We start from the raw sequence: 18,790 nt of genomic DNA, 5'->3' as shown, positions 1-18,790 counted from the left end.
TGCCCAGCCCACGTAGTATATTGCCCAGCCCACGTAGTATATTGCCCAGCCCACGTAGTATATTGCCCAGCCCACGTAGTATATTGCCCAGCCCACATAGTATATTGCACAGCCCACGTAGTATATTGCACAGCCCACGTAGTATATTGCACAGCCCACGTAGTATATTGCACAGCCCACGTAGTATATTGCACAGCCCACGTAGTATATTGCACAGCCCACGTAGTATATTGCACAGCCCACGTAGTATATTGCACAGCCCACGTAGTATATTGCACAGCCCACGAATACTGCACAGCCCACATAGTATACTGCACAGCCCACATAGTATACTGCACAGCCCACATAGTATATTGCACAGCCCACGTAGTATATTGCACAGCCCACGTAGTATATTGCACAGCCCACGTAGTATATTGCACAGCCCACGTAGTATATTGCACAGCCCACATAGTATATTGCCCAGCCCAAGTAGTATATAGCAATGTGGGCATCATATCCCTGTTAAAAAAAAGAATTAAAATAAAAAATAGTTATATACTCCCCTTCCGTTGGCCCCCGGATTGAAGCGGTTTCCGACGCTCCTCACGTGCTCCGCTCTGAAGAGTGCATTGCGGTCTCGCGAGATGATGACATAGCGGTCTTGTGAGAAGCAGCGTTAATTGAGTGCATTACACCGCGGCATAACGGGGTCCATCAACGCTGCCATTAACCCTGTATGAGCGCTGCCTGGAGGGAAGTACGGAGCGGGCATTGACTGCGGGGAGTAAGGACCGGCCATTTTGCCGCCGGACTGTGCCCGTCGCTGATTGGTCGTGGCTGTTTTGCCAGGACCAATCAGCGACTTGGATTTCCATGACAGATAGAGGCCACAACCAATGAATATCCGTGAAAGACAGACAGAAAGACGGAAGTGACCCTTAGACAATTATATAGTAGATTTCTTACAACAACCAAATTAAATACCTATTAGAAAAGCTTTACTTATATTCCACCCTGCCCTACCAGACTTCCCTATAGATAAATGGAGAAAGAATGGCATAACAAGTTGTTCGGCCTTATTTACCGTACCTAAGAAAGATTCAATCATGAATTTTCTATCCTTGACTATAGCACAACCTTCAAAAAGAGGAAATATGTAACTTTTTAGAACTAAGGAAATATATTAGGCGGAAATTCTCTCTCCCCATATCTCTTCCAAGAGTTACCATATCTCTTCTGGAAAATCCCTTAATAAATACTATTTGGAACACTAAAAATCTGTATACACTCTTCAATAGTGACGTAACTATTGAAAAATCAAAACAAATGGTTAAGTGGGAAGAAGATATGAATACCGTATATACTCGAGTATAAGCCGACCCGAGTATAAGCCGACCCCCCTAATTTTGCCACAAAAAACTGGGAAAACTTATTGACTCGAGTATAAGCCTAGGGTGGAAATGCAGCATTTACCGGTGAATTTCAAAAATAAAAATAGATCATTATTTCCCCATAGCTGTGCCATATAGTGCTCTGCACCGTTCATATTTCCCCATAGGTGTGAACCATATAGTGCTCTGCACCGTTCATTGTGCCCCCTAGCTGTGCCATATACGGTGCTCTGCACCGTTCATTGTGCCCCCTAGCTGTGCCATATACGGTGCTCTGCACCGTTCATTGTGCCCCATAGATGTGCCATATACGGTGCTCTGCACCGTTCACTGTGCCCCATAGCTGTGCCATATACGGTGCTCTGCACCGTTCACTGTGCCCCATAGATGTGCCATATACGGTGCTCTGCACCGTTCACTGTGCCCCATAGATGTGCCATATACGGTGCTCTGCACCGTTCATTGTGCCCCATAGCTGTGCCATATACAGTGCTCTGCACCGTTCATTGTGCCCCATAGATGTGCCATATACGGTGCTCTGCACCGTTCACTGTGCCCCATAGCTGTGCCATATACGGTGCTCTGCACCGTTCACTGTGCCCCATAGCTGTGCTGTGCCATATACGGTGCTCTGCACCGTTCACTGTGCCCCATAGCTGTGCTGTGCCATATACGGTGCTCTGCACCGTTCACTGTGCCCCATAGCTGTGCTGTGCCATATACGGTGCTCTGCACCGTTCACTGTGCCCCATAGATGTGCCATATACGGTGGTCTGCACCGTTCACTGTGCCCCATAGATGTGCCATATACGGTGGTCTGCACCGTTCACTGTGCCCCATAGCTGTGCTGTGCCATATACGGTGCTCTGCACCGTTCACTGTGCCCCATAGCTGTGCTGTGCCATATACGGTGCTCTGCACCGTTCACTGTGCCCCATAGATGTTCCACATAAATTTGTGCCGCCGCTGCCGCAATAAAGAAAAAAAAACACATACTCACCTCCCTTGATTGCAGCTCCCGGCGTCTCGTTCCGGCGCCTCCATCTTCCCGGCGTCTCTGCTCTGACTGATCAGGCAGAGGGCGCCGCGCACACTGTATGCGTCATCGCGCCCTCTGCCTGAACAGTCAGAGAGCAGAGACGCCGGGAAGATGGAGGCGCCGGCCGGGAAGATGGATCGGCGCCCGGCGGCTGGAACGAGGACAGGTGAATATGCTATACTCACCTAGTCCTGGCGATCCTCGCGCTGTCCCCTCCTGTCTTCGGTGCCGCAGCTTCTTTCTCTATCAGCGGTCACCGGCACCGCTGATTAGAGAAATGAATAAGCGGCTCCACCCCTATGGGAGGTGGAGCCGCTTATTCATTTCTGTAATGAGCGGTCCCACGTGACCGCTGAAGAGAGGAAGAAACTGCAGCACAGAAGCCCGTGGGACGGCAGGGACAGCGCGAGGATCGCTGGGACTAGGTAAGTATACCTCAGCGCCCTCACCCCCTCACCCGCCGACCCCACCGCTACCGTGACTCGAGTATAAGCCGAGGGGGGCACTTTCAGCCCAAAAATTTGGGCTGAAAATCTCGGCTTATACTCGAGTATATACGGTATATGTTTTTCACCTGAGTCATGGAAAGAAGCAATTAAAATAACATACACATCAAACGTAAATGCCAATATTCATGAGAATTATTTTAAAATCTTATCTTGTTGGTTCCATACACCTGTCAGATTAAAGAAGATTTTTGAGGATGGATCAGACAGAATATGAATGATCACACCAAAACTTTTTCTCCACTCATGGTTAGTGGCTGGGTTAAACCATTTATTGTCAAACTACTGTGTTTTCTCTTTTTAATGAGTGGAGAAAAAGTTTTTGTGTTATCATTCATATTATCTGAAAAAAGGCCAAGAAAGCAAAAATTCTACCATGGTAAGTAAACTTTTTAGCACAACTGTATGCTGGAGAAACTGTACTCAAAAAGCTAACATATTAATATTTTCTGGTCATGTCCTAAAATAATTTACCTGTGGAACGAAGTACCGTAGCTAATTTATTGAGCAATATTAACAACTGTGGAGTTGAATTGTCTCCTCAACAGGTTTTATTCTTGCTTGATTCAAATCAACTCCCCCACCCCCCAAATTAAATTACTTGCAATCCATCTATTTGCTGTAACAAAAATACTTATAGCATCTAAGTGGAAATCAATAGATGTTCTCTCCATTTCAGAAATAATGCAAAGAATGTTTAGCCATAATTCTTTTGAACATTCTTGCGCTCTAAGAAATAATTATTTAAAAAAAAATAATACTATTCCACATGGTCATCTTGGAACCTATTTCTTTCCTCAAGTCAGAATGCCCCCTTTTAGTTAAAAAGCCTTTTTATATGGCAATAAGTACAATTACATATTTAACTAAGCAAATTGAAAATTGTTTATTATAAATATTATTTCAATAAGGCTACTTTCACACTAGCGTTAACTGCAATACGTTAAAATGCGTCGTTTTGCAGAAAAAACGTATGCAGCAAAATATTTTGCTGCATACGTTTTTTCCCCATAGACTTGTATTGGCGACGTATTGCGACGGATTTGCATTCGTCGGTATACGTCTTTCGACGGATGCGTCGAAAAGAGGCGACACGTCGTCTGGAAAAAAGAAGAGTGTAACGTTTTTTGTCTCCGCCAATAAAACGTGTCTCGGCGCATTCGTCGGCATGCGTCTTTTGCTAGAATGAAAGTCTATGAGCGACGGATGCGTCGAGACACGTCGTACGACGCAATGCAGCGCTGCAATACGTTTTTTTCTACTGAGCATGCTCAGAAACAGGTGTTTTTATCTAAATGGCCAGACATCCCCAAATCTATATAAACCTGGTCTGGGCCTTCAACCCCCACATATGCCAGCAAGACTCAGAGAGAAGAAGAAGCCTCCAGCCAGCCGGACACCAAGAGCCCAGCCTGGACACCAAGAGCCCAGCCGGACCCCAAGAGCCCAGCCTGGACCCCAAGAGCCCTGCCGGACACCAAGAGCCCAGCCGGACCCCAAGAGCCCAGCCTGGACCCCAAGAGCCCTGCCGGACACCAAGAGCCCAGCCTGGACACCAAGAGCCCAGCCGGACCCCAAGAGCCCAGCCTGGACCCCAAGAGCCCTGCCGGACACCAAGAGCCCAGCCGGACCCCAAGAGCCCAGCCTGGACCCCAAGAGCCCTGCCGGACACCAAGAGCCCAGCCGGACCCCAAGAGCCCAGCCTGGACCCCAAGAGCCCTGCCGGACACCAAGAGCCCAGCCGGACACCAAGAGCCCAGCCTGGCAGCAAGGACCAGACACACTACAACAGTGTGAGTATATTGCCATTTGTGTGTGTGTGTGTGTGTGCGCATTTGTGTATGACGTACTGACTATAGCAAGAGCTTATAAAACCTGAATCCAACCTGAGGCCTGCCGTCATCCTGCAACAGCCATTGCCATGCTACAGTCCAGATCCACCGTGAGGCCTGCCACTGTGAAGATATCAAGCTCCAGCCGGAGGACTGATGGCCGTGTGTGTGTGTGTGTGTGGGTGTGTGTGTTTATTTTTGTACTGCTGTGTGCTTTTGTATGTATGTGTTCACGTGCCTGCACCTTATTATGCCTTCGTCAATATTGCGACTGTTCATGTGTTATGCTTGCGTTATGACTCGGCTTGCAGGTATGTTTGTGTGCGTCTTGTTGGTTGCATGTGCATTTGTCAATGCCATATTGGTTAATATTGATTTTTGATGTATTTACTAATTAAGGTACCGTCACACTGAGTGACGCTGCAGCAATACCGACAATAATCCGGATCACTGCAGCGTCGCTGTTTGGTCGCTGGAGAGCTGTTACACAGACAGCTCTCCAGCAACCAACGATGCCAGTAACCAGGGTAAACATGGGGTTACTAAGTGCATAGCCGCGCTTAGTAACCCGATGTTTACCATGGTTACCAGTGTAAAAGTAAAAAAAAAAAGGTAAAAAAAAAAATATCCGCTGTCTGTCCCCGTGCTGTGCTTCTCTGCATTGTGAGCGCCAGCCAGCCGTAAAGCAGAGCAGAGCGGTGACGTCACCACTCTGCTTTCCGGCCGCTGTGCTTATACAGGGCAGAGAAGCAGAACGCCGAGGGACAGACAGCGGAACATAAGTATGAAGTGTTTGTGTTTTTTCTTACTTTTACACTGTTAACCAGGGTAAACATCGGGTTAATAAGTGCAGAGCCGCGCTTAGTAACCTGATGTTTACCCTAGTTACCAGTGAACAAATCGCTTAATTGGCGTCACACACGCCGATTCAGCGATGTCTGCGGGGAGTCCAGCGACCAAATAAAGTTCTGGACTTTATTCCCCGACCAGCGACATCACAGCAGGGGCCTGATCGCTGCTGCGTGTCACACTGGACGATATCGCTAGTGAGGACGCTGCAACGTCACAGATCGCTAGCGATATCGTCTAGTGTGACAGTACCTTTAGTATAGTGTTTTGTGCAACTTTTATTTTTTTTTGTTTATTAAAATGGATGTATTATTGCAAAGTCTAATGGTCTGCAGCTTGAGGTTATATTTTTTTTTTTTAAATTTACTTAACCATTCCCATTCGATGTACTTGTATTTTAAAATAAAGAGCATTTCTGCTCCATTGTGATTTAAAAAAAAAAAAAAAAGAAAAAAATTATATATTAATAAAATGTTTCTTAAAAAATTGTCCGTAGTATAATTTCTTAAAGGTAAATTTAAATCAGGTGTATGTACCAATGGTTACACATGCAATACAGAGTTGTTTGAGTGGTCATTTTTTAATAAAGGTTATCCTTTGAAATTTTATTTCGGGGAGGTAATTGTTTTTTTTTTAAAACATAAAAATATTTTTAAAGGTGTCTCACAGTTTACCTTTTTTTGTTTTTGGGACATGGAAAAGAATGGTATAACGTGCACCAGTTTTTGGGTTTGGGTGTTCACATATTTTTCTCATTTTAACATGGTGTTTAGTGGTAATCATTACCTATTTCTGCTTTGGTCTAACTTTCAATCCATTATACTTATTATATTGCAGATAGAGTAGGGACCACACTGACCGGCATAAGCCACCTGGACCACAGCCACCTGGCCCACATCCAGAAAATCTGAAAAGTAAGTTTTGAAGACCCCAAATCTGCTACTTCAATGTGTAGAGCAGATTGCAAGTGTCTTTTAACTTACAGACCTACCAGGACCACAGCCACCTGGACCACAGCCACCTGGACCACAGCCACCTTGACCACAGCCACCTGGACCACAGCCACCTGGCCCACATCCAGAAAATCTGAAAAGTAAGTTTTGAAGACTCCAAATCTGCTACTTCAATGTGTAGAGCAGATTGCAAGTGTCTTTTAACTTACAGACCTACCAGGACCACAGCCACCTGGACCACAGCCACACAATGTCCTCTTCCGGCAGCCCTCCTCCACAGCAACAGCAGGTATCGGTAAGTAAAAAAAATTTTTTTTTTTTTTTTTTTTTTTTTAAATTTACATCATTTTGAGTCACTACATGCATTTATTATGTTTAAACAGGAATCAGAATCCGATGAGGAGCTGTCGGAAGGGACCGAGACGGGTGGAGACATCGAAGTGGAGGAGGAACCAAGTGTAAGTAGTGGTGAAACACTTGCTTCACACATCACACTGCACCGTACACAAAACAGAATTTCATATATAACGTAACACAGAAAACATATACATACATTAAAGCTAATTTTTTTATCCTTTATTTCAGTCTCCTGCTGCTGCTGCTGCTGGTGCTGCTGAACGTCCAGCACAGCATGAAGGTTCTCCCAGGCGCTCCCAGAGTCGGCGGACTCGACGCCGCGGTCGGCCATCAGTGAGTCGGTTTTTTGTGGGGTTTCAATTGTTAATTTTTTGCTTTCAGTCTACTAATTTTTAATTCTTTTTTTTTTTTTTGTTCTAACAGGCTTCACAGTGTGCTCCCGAATACGATTCAGATATCGATATTGAAGCCCTCATCGAGGAGGTTCGTGAACGGGAGCCACTGTGGAACATGGCTGACCGCAGGCATGCTGATACCAGTGTCACCCGTCGGCTCTGGTTGGAAGTATGCCGGAACATCTTTGCGAGGTGGGAGGACCTTCTTCCACAGCAGCAGAGCAAACTATGTAAGTATTCACTTTTCAGTGATGTTTTGAGCTGAATGTAATGTCTTGCATTTACGAATATTTTTTTTTTTTCTTCATTCCTGTCTTCACAGGTACCAAGGTCAGGAAGCGGTGGCGGTCATTGAGGGATCGCTTTAAGAGGGAGTTTAACGAGGAGATGCAGGCCCCGAGTGGCTCAGCAGCAAGGAAGAAGAGGAGGTACAGATATGGCCCGAACCTCTCCTTCCTGAGGGAAACCATGCTGAGTAGAGTGTAAGTATTCAACATCACAGTTAGAACCTGTCTAATCACAAAACTTTTGTTTCAGTCCGGCCTTTTTCATATCAATATATTAACTTTTTTTTTTTTCTTTCACAGCACCTACTCCAGCCACCGTGCGCCTGCATCTACCTCTGCACCCTCTGAAGCGATCCCTCCTGAGTCCGCCACCGGGGACCACGTCGGTAGGCCCCACACCTCTCACCCCTCTGTCCCCTCCACTTCATCCGCCTCTACCAGTGGAGTGCAGCCTTCCTTACTCGCATCTGATGGTCAACAGATAGCGTTCCCTTTACCCCACCCCTCTGACCCTGCCACCTCTACACCACCGGTAGGTTCATGGCGGCAGCGTCAGAGGGGTCAGGAAAGGAGCTATGCTCCTGAGTTCTTGCATCTAAATGCAGGCTTCCAAAATTCATTTAAAATTTTGGGAGAACAAGTGACTGCTGGTTTCAGCATGATGCAATCACGCATGAGTGAAAACCACCATGAAATCAGCAGTCGCTTGGATAGACTGCATTTAGATGTAAGTCAAGCTCCAGCCAATCTTTTTTTTCAGTCCATGCTCAGGAGCATGGAAAAGCTTTCTTTTGATCAGCAGATGCGGGTAATGAATAGCTGCCATAACGCTCTGCTGAAGGTAATTAACGAACCCCAATCTACCCCCACACCTCCCCACACATCCCAGTCCCAATTTCAACACCATGCCCCACAATATCACCGCCAGTCCCAATATCCACATCACTCTCAATATCGACATCACTACCAATACCCAACCCGGCCCACAACCCAAATGTATTCACCCGTGTTTTCTTCATCTTTGCCCAGCTTTCCTTCCCCAGTAAGTTTTCCACCTACCCCAACACAACACCCCTCTGGTCAGCCTCCTGTTTTCCCCCCCCCTTCCACTACAGACGCAACAGGTAGGGTTTCCCCAATCCCACCTACCGACGTGGTCCAACCTTCCAGCCCCTCCTCCCATAGTTACTCCACCCAACAATACCAGGACCTGTGAACCTGGAATGTACTTGTACATAGTTTTTTTTTGCCAAAAAAAAAAAGGTTCTTTAAATTACCAAAAAAAAAAGAGTGTGGGAAAATTACCCACAAAAAATATATTTTTTGAAATAAACATAATTCTGGTTTACAATCTACTGTGTGTGTGTGTTCATTAATTAAGGTAAATATGAAAGGTTAAGTGAAAAGAAACACCAGACGTTTTCAAGGTTTAACAAAATGGTTTTATATTATATTAGCAAGCAAACCACACACACTCTTTTTTTTTTTTTTTTTTTTTTTTTTGTGGCAGTTGCTACCAAAAAATTTTGGAAAAAAAAAAGAAAAAAAATTAAAAAAAAGTCACACAATTATGTCTTGCCATGGAATCCGCCCAACAGGTGACAAAAAATATTCAGCAAACTGTTCCCTCATCCTAGTAACAGAACCGGTGGAGCGAACAGAGGCACTTCGGTAATCCCACAAGGATGTCTCCAATTGTTCGTCATCCAAGGTAACGGGCTCCTTTGAAATAACAAAATTATGGAGCACCACACATGCCAACATCGTCTACAGTTTTTGTATCCAGTTTTATTGCCGTCAGCAGAACTCTCCACTTTGCTGTCAAAATACCGAAAGAGCACTCTACCACTCTTCTTGCTCTGGTAAGACGGTAATTAAATACCCGCTTGGTGCGGTGTAATTCACGGCTGCTGTATGGTTTCAGTAGGTGCGGCGACAGTTGAAAGGCTTCATCACCTACACACACATAGGGCAAGGCTGGTTCACTGGTTCCTGGGAGCGGTCTTGCTGGCGGGAAATTGTATGTATCTCCATACAGGCAGCGACCCATCGGAGAGTTTTTAAACACTTGGGAGTCGTTGGACCGGCCATACGCTCCTATATCCACAGCAAGGAATCGGCAGTTGGCGTCAGCAATAGCCATGAGTACAATTGAGAAGTATTTTTTATAGTTATAGTACTCTGATCCTGTTCCTGCCGGTTTTGCAATCCTAATGTGTTTGCCGTCCACAGCACCAACACAATTTGGAAAATTACACATTCGCTCAAATTGTTCGGAACTTCTCATCCAGATTTCCATTGTTGGTTGTGGGATATACTCCGGCTGTAAAGTGTCCCAAATCGCACGACATGTGTCCTTCACAATTCCGCCAATAGTGGAAATCCCCAGCCGGAATTGGAAATGGAGTGAAGTCAAAGACTCACCCGTAGCTAGGAAGCTGCAGGGAAAAATAAAAAAAAATGTAAAAAAAAATTGCACAGACCATCAACCAAGAAAAACAAGTGGAATGGCCTCAAATAAACCAACAAATTACATGCTACAGTAAATGCGGCGCAATGTGTCAGCGCAGTATTCTCTGCAGCATGTAATAACATTCAATATGACCAATGACACAAGAAAAAAAAACAAGTGGAATGGCCTCACATAAACCAACAAATGACATGCTACAGTAAATGCGGCGCAATGTGTCAGTGCAGTATTCTCTGCAGCATGTACTCACATTCAATATGAGCAATGACATAAAGAAAAAATGCTTACCGCAGTGTCACCATGAGCCGCTCCGCCGGTGTGATGGCAAGCCTCATCCTTGTGTCCTGCCTTTGGATGACATCCTCTATTTTTCCAACCAAATAATCGAAATGTTCCATCCTCATCCGTACATAACTAAAGAATTTTTGGGGGTTGCACCGCAACTCCAGATAGAGAGTGGACTGGACACCCCTGGTCATCCGCAGCTCATTGATTGGATGTATCCAGAATCGTCGCCTTCTCCGTTGCATCATCCGTCTTTCTGCTGCCGCCTCCTTCTCCCGCACTATGATATCCAGGCGATTCGTCTCAAATATAACTTCAGTAACCAAACTCGAAATCCTCCCAATTACACCATCCATCATTGCCACTAAACTAAAACCCTCAAAGATGTGCTGTAAATACAGTCAGTATATAGATTTCCCTAGTTTCCAGTAGCCAATCAAATTTTGGTGCCTCCCATTTTAAAAACGGATCCGTCGTAAAAACGTATGCAACGGATGGAAAAAACGTATGCAACGTATGCAACGCATCCAGCATTTCAACGGAACCGTTTATTGGATTTGCGACGGTTTTGCGACGGATCCGTCGAAATGCTGTATTCGTTGCATACGTTTTGCAGTTTTTTGACGCATCCGTTTTTTCGGGAAAAAGACGTTTTTGGGACGGATTGCAGTTAACGCTAGTGTGAAAGTAGCCTAAGGATGTTTTTTTCCCTTCTCCTATGACCTTTTATTTCCTTACTTTTCCTTCCACATTCTTTTCCTCTTGCATATATATCCTTTTTTTCTCTGTGGATTCTTCTTTGAATATATCATCTTACTTACTACTTTAATTGAACAAGTTTTAGATCACTCTGTTATGTTTTATTACTCACCTTATTGACTATAACTAATCCTCTTCCCAAAAATTGTTAAAAAAATCCCCCCCCAAAAGAATATTTTGATAAAAGGAGTTACACTTCACTAAAGAGAGTCTTAATGGCTCCCGTAAACGTTAAGATTGTCGTTCGGCCAAGTACAATCTAAGGCCACATTCAAAGTTTCAGTATAGCCAAAACTAGGAGTGGGTGAAAAATACAGAAGTGGTGATGTGCTTCTAAAATACTTTTCCTCTGATTGTTTCACTCCTGATTTTCGCTTACAAATACTGATGTAAAATACTGACCAAATACTGAAGGTGTGAATGTGGCTTAATGTGTTTGGGGGTATCCAAACTCTCCCATGACAGATGATTTTGGGGGAAATAAGAATTGGACAGTTTGAATTCAAGCACCTGAACCTTTTACTAAGGTAAATTTGCTATCAGAACACTCTTTTCATTACCCATTATATCAAAGTTGAGCACATTTATGACATTAACAGCGTGTTTACCACAAAAGGAATCAGGATCCTTCTTATTATTAAAAAAAATGAAGACATGGTAATAGTTTATTACATATACAGAAAACAACAAACTCTAAAAACTACAAATCTATGAAAAGGTAGAGAAATAAAACTTGCACAGACAACATAGAAAAGGTTAATTATGGGTTTGATGAGAATAAAAAATAATTCCAGTTCCAGCAAAATGTACTGTTACTGAATAATTGTGATTCCGAGAGGAGACGTCATGTTGACTTTTTCATTGTTTTTCACAGAAATTACAGCGTTCTATTGAATTTAGAAATTTGTTTCAATTAGAAAGCAGTAACATTACTAATAATCGCCACGCTGCACAGTAAGACCATGAATCTCGCTGATAATTAAGTCGTGTTCAATACTGTGTATTATCATCACAAATTAATACTTGGTTACACAAGAAAAACATATCCGGTACATAATTAGTATTCAACCACACATAACCGTAATTGTCAAATTAATACATATAGCTGAAATCCAAGAAAAAGGAAATAGGAGTCCTGAAGAATTCACATACCGTAATCAAAAATTCCAATAATTATAAAGTGGGTTTAAACCAAAAATGATGTTACAAACCTTACAATGTAATAAAAAAAGATGAAGAACATGGAATGGTAGCAGATGAAATAAAAACATCTGACCTTCCAAAACAAACCCACAAGATCCTTTGTTGCAATGAGCAGATATTTCTTCTATACGAATTTTCAAAAACAAACAAAATGATTTCAATAACCTCTGAAATTGTCATTTTTTGTGTAGCTCAGCAAATTTAAAGGTATTTTCAACTTATATTGGGATGCATACATGAGTGTCATTCCTGACCCGCCGGCCTGCTGAGCCAGAGTGCCAAAGATTGGGCAGATGATCCTTTGTAGCCAGGATGAACATTTCCAATTTATTATAAGTGGGGTTGAAGAAAAGGTATTTAACCCCTTAATGACCGCCAATACATCTTTTAACTGACCTGAGATACAGTGGGGCAAAAAAGTATTTAGTCAGTCAGCAATAGTGCAAGTTCCACCACTTAAAAAGATGAGAGGCGTCTGTAATTTACATCATAGGTAGACCTCAACTATGGGAGACAAACTGAGAAAAAAAAATCCAGAAAATCACATTGTCTGTTTTTTTTAACATTTTATTTGCATATTATGGTGGAAAATAAGTATTTGGTCAGAAACAAAATTTCATCTCAATACTTTGTAATATATCCTTTGTTGGCAATGACAGAGTTCAAACGTTTTCTGTAAGTCTTCACAAGGTTGCCACACACTGTTGTTGGTATGTTGGCCCATTCCTCCATGCAGATCTCCTCTAGAGCAGTGATGTTTTTGGCTTTTCGCTTGGCAACACGGACTTTCAACTCCCTCCAAAGGTTTTCTATAGGGTTGAGATCTGGAGACTGGCTAGGCCACTCCAGGACCTTGAAATGCTTTTTACGAAGCCACTCCTTCGTTGCCCTGGCGGTGTGCTTTGGATCATTGTCATGTTGAAAGACCCAGCCACGTTTCATCTTCAATGCCCTTGCTGATGGAAGGAGGTTTGCACTCAAAATCTCACAATACATGGCCCCATTCATTCTTTCATGTTCCCCGATCAGTCGCCCTGGACCCTTTGCAGAGAAACAGCCCCAAAGCATGATGTTTCCACCACCATGCTTTACAGTAGGTATGGTGTTTGATGGATGCAACTCAGTATTCTTTTTCCTCCAAACACGACAAGTTGTGTTTCTACCAAACAGTTCCAGTTTGGTTTCATCAGACCATAGGACATTCTCCCAAAACTCCTCTGGATCATCCAAATGCGCTCTAGCAAACTTCAGATGGGCCCGGACATGTACTGGCTTAAGCAGTGGGACACGTCTGGCACTGCAGGATCTGAGTCCATGGTGGCGTAGTGTGTTACTTATGGTAGGCCTTGTTACATTGGTCCCAGCTCTCTGCAGTTCATTCACTAGGTCCCCCCACGTGGTTCTGGGATTTTTGCTCACCGTTCTTGTGATCATTCTGACCCCACGGGGTGCGATTTTGCGTGGAGCCCCAGATCGAGGGAGATTATCAGTGGTCTTGTATGTCTTCCATTTTCTAATTATTGCTCCCTCTGTTGATTTCTTCACTCCAAGCTGGTTGGCTATTGCAGATTCAGTCTTCCCAGCCTGGTGCAGGGCTACAATTTTGTTTCTGGTGTCCTTTGACAGCTCTTTGGTCTTCACCATAGTGGAGTTTGGAGTCAGACTGTTTGAGGGTGTGCACAGGTGTCTTTTTATACTGATAACAAGTATAAACAGGTGCCATTACTACAGGTAATGAGTGGAGGAAAGAGGAGACTCTTAAAGAAGAAGTTACAGGTCTGTGAGAGCCAGAAATCTTGATTGTTTGTTTCTGACCAAATACTTATTTTCCACCATAATATGCAAAAAAAATGTTAAAAAAACAGACAATGTGATTTTTTGGATTTTTTTTTCTCAGTTTGTCTCCCATAGTTGAGGTCTACCTATGATGTAAATTACAGACGCCTCTCATCTTTTTAAGTGGTGGAACTTGCACTATTGCTGACTGACTAAATACTTTTTTGCCCCACTGTATAAGAGAATAGCCTCCCCATACAGGTGACAATCCAGCAGCTGTCGGCTGTACACTATAGCTGACAACTTGCTGCATCACCCACAATCAGTGTTTGCACCGTCCAACTCTGTTTAACCCCTTAGATGCTGCTATCAGTAGTCACTACATCATTTTAAAACTTTAACAGAGTGTGGGGGCTTCTTCTTAATCCCAATTGGTGCCCTCAGATCACGATTTTGTGGTCCTGATGTTTGCCATGGCAACTCATGACCAAATAGCGGCTATAGTAATCTGTTTAGAAATTAGCGAGAGTTAGGTGGTAAAAATACACTATTTCATTTCTGCCATACCACTTTGCATTAATTCCTGAAAAGCACCTGAAGGGTTAATAAACTAACTGACAGCAGATTTCAGTATGTCAGGAGGTGCCGTTTTTAAAATGGTATAACTTTTGGGGGTTTCCCCATATATGGAACCCTAAAAGCACTTCAAACGTGGATGAGTCCTTAAAAAATAAATTTTGTACATTTTCTTGAAAAAATGAAAAATTACTGCTACATTTTTAAACCTCCTAAATTACTAACAAAATAAAAACATTTTACAAATGGTGCTGATGTAAAGCCGACATGTGGGAAGTGTTATTTATTAATATTTTGCTGTGGCATGACTATCTGGATTAAAGGGATAATCATCCAAAGTTTAAAAATTGCTATTTTTTAACATTTTTCTCAAATTTCTGATTTTTTTTTTTTTTATAAATAAACACAAAACATATTGACCTAAATTTACCATTATCATAAAGTATACTGTGTCCTGAAAAAACAGTCTTAAAATCACTGGGATTTGTTGAAGCGTTCCAGAGTTATTACCATATAAAGTGACACTGGTCAGATTTAAAAAATTTGGCTCCGTCACTAAGGGGTTAACATGTCATGTGCTCGCCCCTAGTCAGCCCATGGTCCAGTTACAGACTTGTGATTTCATTAATTAACACAATCTAGGCTACCCCGGAAACTTGAGCCCAGGGCCAGGTATATAAAAGATGGGTTATACAATGGAAAGATGTTCGCATGTAGGGGTCATCCTGAGCTGGATGCAATCAATAAACCATTTCTCCTACAATCAAGGAAACAGAAGAATAACTTTAGACTGAAACATTTAGATATTGCTGTAATTTCTCCATTTTTATTTTATGACTATTTAGCATCTTTTTTGTGTTGCTCTATTTTTATACCTTTTTTGCAACCTCTCTTTTTTTTATATCTAATACCACACAAAAATGATACCAAGGTCCTTGTTTTATATATAGAAAAATACAAACCTTTAATATTAAAATACAGTGAATAGGGGTTCGGAAAAGTAGTTACACATAGTTAATCACACACATGAATGCAATACAAAACATGGCCACGCCGGTACCGGATACCATAGATCAGGGATATCAATAGTCATTCAGATATAAATAGTATTTCTCCCTTACAGAAACACCCTCTAATAACACTGAATCCTAATGCTATATGATGCTACATTGCATCCAACCATTATTCAACAGCCAAGTGGTGCCACATCACAGATAGGATAAAGCCTCACTAATAGTGTGCGGCTCAGTAAACACACAATAACAGAGCAACCTAATATTTGCGCCATAGCCTAGCATGATAAATGGCAATAGCAAGTTCGCAATATTTACCGGCAGTTGTGGGGTTATAGATATCGTCCAGTGCCCAGCGCGTCCGCCCCAACGCACGTTTCGGACCTTCCTTCTTCGGGGGGCCTGTGTGTCACTAAGTGTGGGCCCTGTTTATACTCACACCACAGCTGTAATCATCGTCCCACCTGACCGGAAGTGACGCTTCTGGCCTTGTGACGCGTACATCCCCATGACAACCACAACGCCGGGTGGCGTCGGAGTCACGTGACCGCAGGTCCTGACAGGACACTACTGAACACGGTGAGATGCCGAAAGCTTAAAACTTTAAGAAGTTTGGTCTTTGTAAGCTCTAAAGAATCCATAGCTAGTGATGAGCGAATATACTCGTTACTTGAGATTTCGCAGCTGAATGATTTACATCTTTTTGCCAGCTTGATTACATGTGGGGAAGAAAATACTCGGAGGACACCAGAGCATGCTCGGGAAATCTCGAGTAATGAGTATATTCGCTCATCACTATCCATAGCCTTTCAGAGATTTTGCGACCTTTTGAATGTTGGACAGAAATATGTATTTTGGGGACTCGTGTTTGATGAGTCGTGGCAGCATATTGTGTATCTGGCATGTGTGGAATTTGTTGGGATGTGATTTTTACTCACTTTGCAGCCTTTAACAGAGGTCGAGTGCAAGATTGAGTGAGAGAAGATAACCCTTGTAGTTGACCTACGTTAATGTAGAGAAGTATGTATGTGACATGGATCCCCAACGTGTCTATAAAGTTAAACGCCCCAGTATATGAAGAGAAAAAATGTAATATTTAATTACCTTCTGTGTAAATTTCTAGCTTCCAGTCATGTGGGTGGCAGTGGATATAATTTCCTTTAAAGGGAACCTGTCACCTGAATTTGGCGGGACTGGTTTTGGGTCATATGGGCGGAGTTTTCAGGTGTTTGATTCACCCTTTCCTTACCCGCTGGCTGCATGCTGGCTGCAATATTGGATTGAAGTTCATTCTCTGTCCTCCATAGTACACGCCTGCACAAGGTAATCTTGCCTTGTATATTGCTGAAAATGATGCACGACAGGCACACGGTGACTCCGTCTGCACCATTAAAGACAGTAGCCCAGTCGGTCCATACACTAGAATCACGTTTTGTGGGTGGGAAGGGTATCGGATGTAAGTCCTGACGGGGCCCCAAATGCAGAAAAAAATTATGTATAAACGCCCCCTAATAGGTAAGGAAACCTTTATCTTGTTAGCCACCAGCAATTTATAAACTGAACCTGGAAATTACACTTTCATACAGTATATACACACATGTAACTGATCATGACAGCCATAATACACTTCCACCCCACCACTCCACCAAAACTGCCCAGACCAAAATTACTAATGACTTATTCACAGCCAAAGCTAACAGACAGTTCTCCATCCTCCTCCTTCTCGACTTGTCCTCTGCCTTCGACAGTCAACTACTGCCTACTGATACAGATTCTTTTTTCCCTTGGCATCAAAGACCTTGCCCTGTCCAGGATTGCCTCATATCTTCCCGACTGCACATTTAGCGTTTCCCACTCCCACACTACCTCCTCATCCCGCCCTCTCTCTGTTGGAGTCCCTCAACGCTCTGTCCTGGGGCCCTTACTTTTTTCCCATCAATACCCTTGGCCTAGATGGCTTCCAGTACCACATGTATGCAGACGGCACACAGATCTACTTCTCTGCCCCAGATGTCACCTCTCTGCTGTCCAGAATCCCGGAGCGTCTATCAGCCATATCCTCCTCCTTCACCTCTCGCTTCCTAAAACTCAATGTAGACAAAACCAAACTCATTATCTTTCCTCCATCTCACGTACCTCCCCTTCCTATCTATTATGATAAACGGCATCATGCTCTCTCCCTCACCTGAAATCTGCTGCCTCGGAGTAACTCTCGATTCTGCCCTGTCCTTCAACCCGCACGTCCAAACTCTCGCCACCTCTAACTCAAAAATATTTCCAGAATCGGTCCATTTCTCAGCGCTCAATCTACTAAAACTCTTGTGCATAACCTCATCATCTCCTGCCTCGATTACTGCAATACCCTCCTCTGTGGCCTCCCCGCTACCTCTCCTGCACCACTCCAGTCTGTCCTAAACTCTGCTGCCTGACTAATCCACCTCTCTCCACGCTACTCCCCTGTTTCTCCCCTCTGCAAATCCCTCTACTGGCTCCCAATTCCCCAACGTATCCAGTTCAAACTACTAACACTGACCTACAAAGAAATCCACAACCTCTCCCCTCCCAATATCTCTGAACTAATCTCCCAATATCTTCCCTCACGTAATCTTCGATCCTCACAAGACCTCCTACTCTCCTCCACACATATTTGTTCCTCACACAACCGCCTCCAAGATTTCTCCCGAATATCCCCCATCCTCTGAAATTCCACGCCTCAACAAGTCCGAATATCCACCACCCTCGGATCCTTCAGACGGAACCTGAAAACCCATCTCTTGAGGAAAGCTTACAGCCTGCAATAACCATTCTGCCACCTCACCACCACTGGAGCTACTGCACCCCCGACCTTCTGCCTCTTCCCCATTATCCCGTAGAATGAAAGTCCGCAAGGACAGGGTCCTCTCCCCTCTGTACCAGTCTGTTATCGTAAATTTGTTTACTGTAAATGATATCTATAACTTTGTATGTAACCCCTTATGTACAGCACATGGAATTAATTGTGCTATATAAATAATAATAATAGTGTCTGCACTGCTGAATATATATTAAGTGTAATGAAAAACAATGTCTAATAACCATATTGTTTAGGGAAAGTGTAGGAACCCTTTAAATCAAATA

General features: G+C 43.4%; 3 protein-coding genes across 5 annotated transcripts in view; 1 reads left to right on the top strand and 2 right to left on the bottom strand.

Moving 5' to 3' along the window:
• KIF16B (kinesin family member 16B) overlaps positions 1 to 18,790 on the bottom strand; it is a 414,534-nt gene that overhangs the window by 61,627 nt on the left and 334,117 nt on the right. The window lies entirely within an intron of this gene.
• Positions 7,645 to 8,880, top strand: LOC138681335 (uncharacterized). Its single transcript, XM_069768749.1, has 2 exons — positions 7,645 to 7,786; positions 7,892 to 8,880. The coding sequence occupies exons 1-2, from the start codon at positions 7,692 to 7,694 to the stop codon at positions 8,805 to 8,807; spliced, it is 1,011 nt and encodes a 336-aa protein (XP_069624850.1). The 5' UTR covers positions 7,645 to 7,691; the 3' UTR covers positions 8,808 to 8,880.
• LOC138681333 (uncharacterized) lies at positions 8,894 to 11,092 on the bottom strand. The gene is made up of 2 exons (XM_069768748.1): positions 10,350 to 11,092; positions 8,894 to 10,029 (listed from the first exon to the last, which is right to left on the bottom strand). Exons 1-2 carry the CDS (start codon positions 10,703 to 10,705, stop codon positions 9,330 to 9,332), a joined length of 1,056 nt encoding a protein of 351 aa, XP_069624849.1. The 5' UTR covers positions 10,706 to 11,092; the 3' UTR covers positions 8,894 to 9,329.

The sequence above is a fragment of the Ranitomeya imitator genome, chromosome 5 (genome assembly GCF_032444005.1).
Source record: "Ranitomeya imitator isolate aRanImi1 chromosome 5, aRanImi1.pri, whole genome shotgun sequence".
Taxonomy (NCBI): domain Eukaryota; kingdom Metazoa; phylum Chordata; class Amphibia; order Anura; family Dendrobatidae; genus Ranitomeya; species Ranitomeya imitator.
The sequence above is the reverse complement of the archived record's forward strand: the minus strand, read 5'-3'. Positions and strand labels throughout refer to the sequence as shown.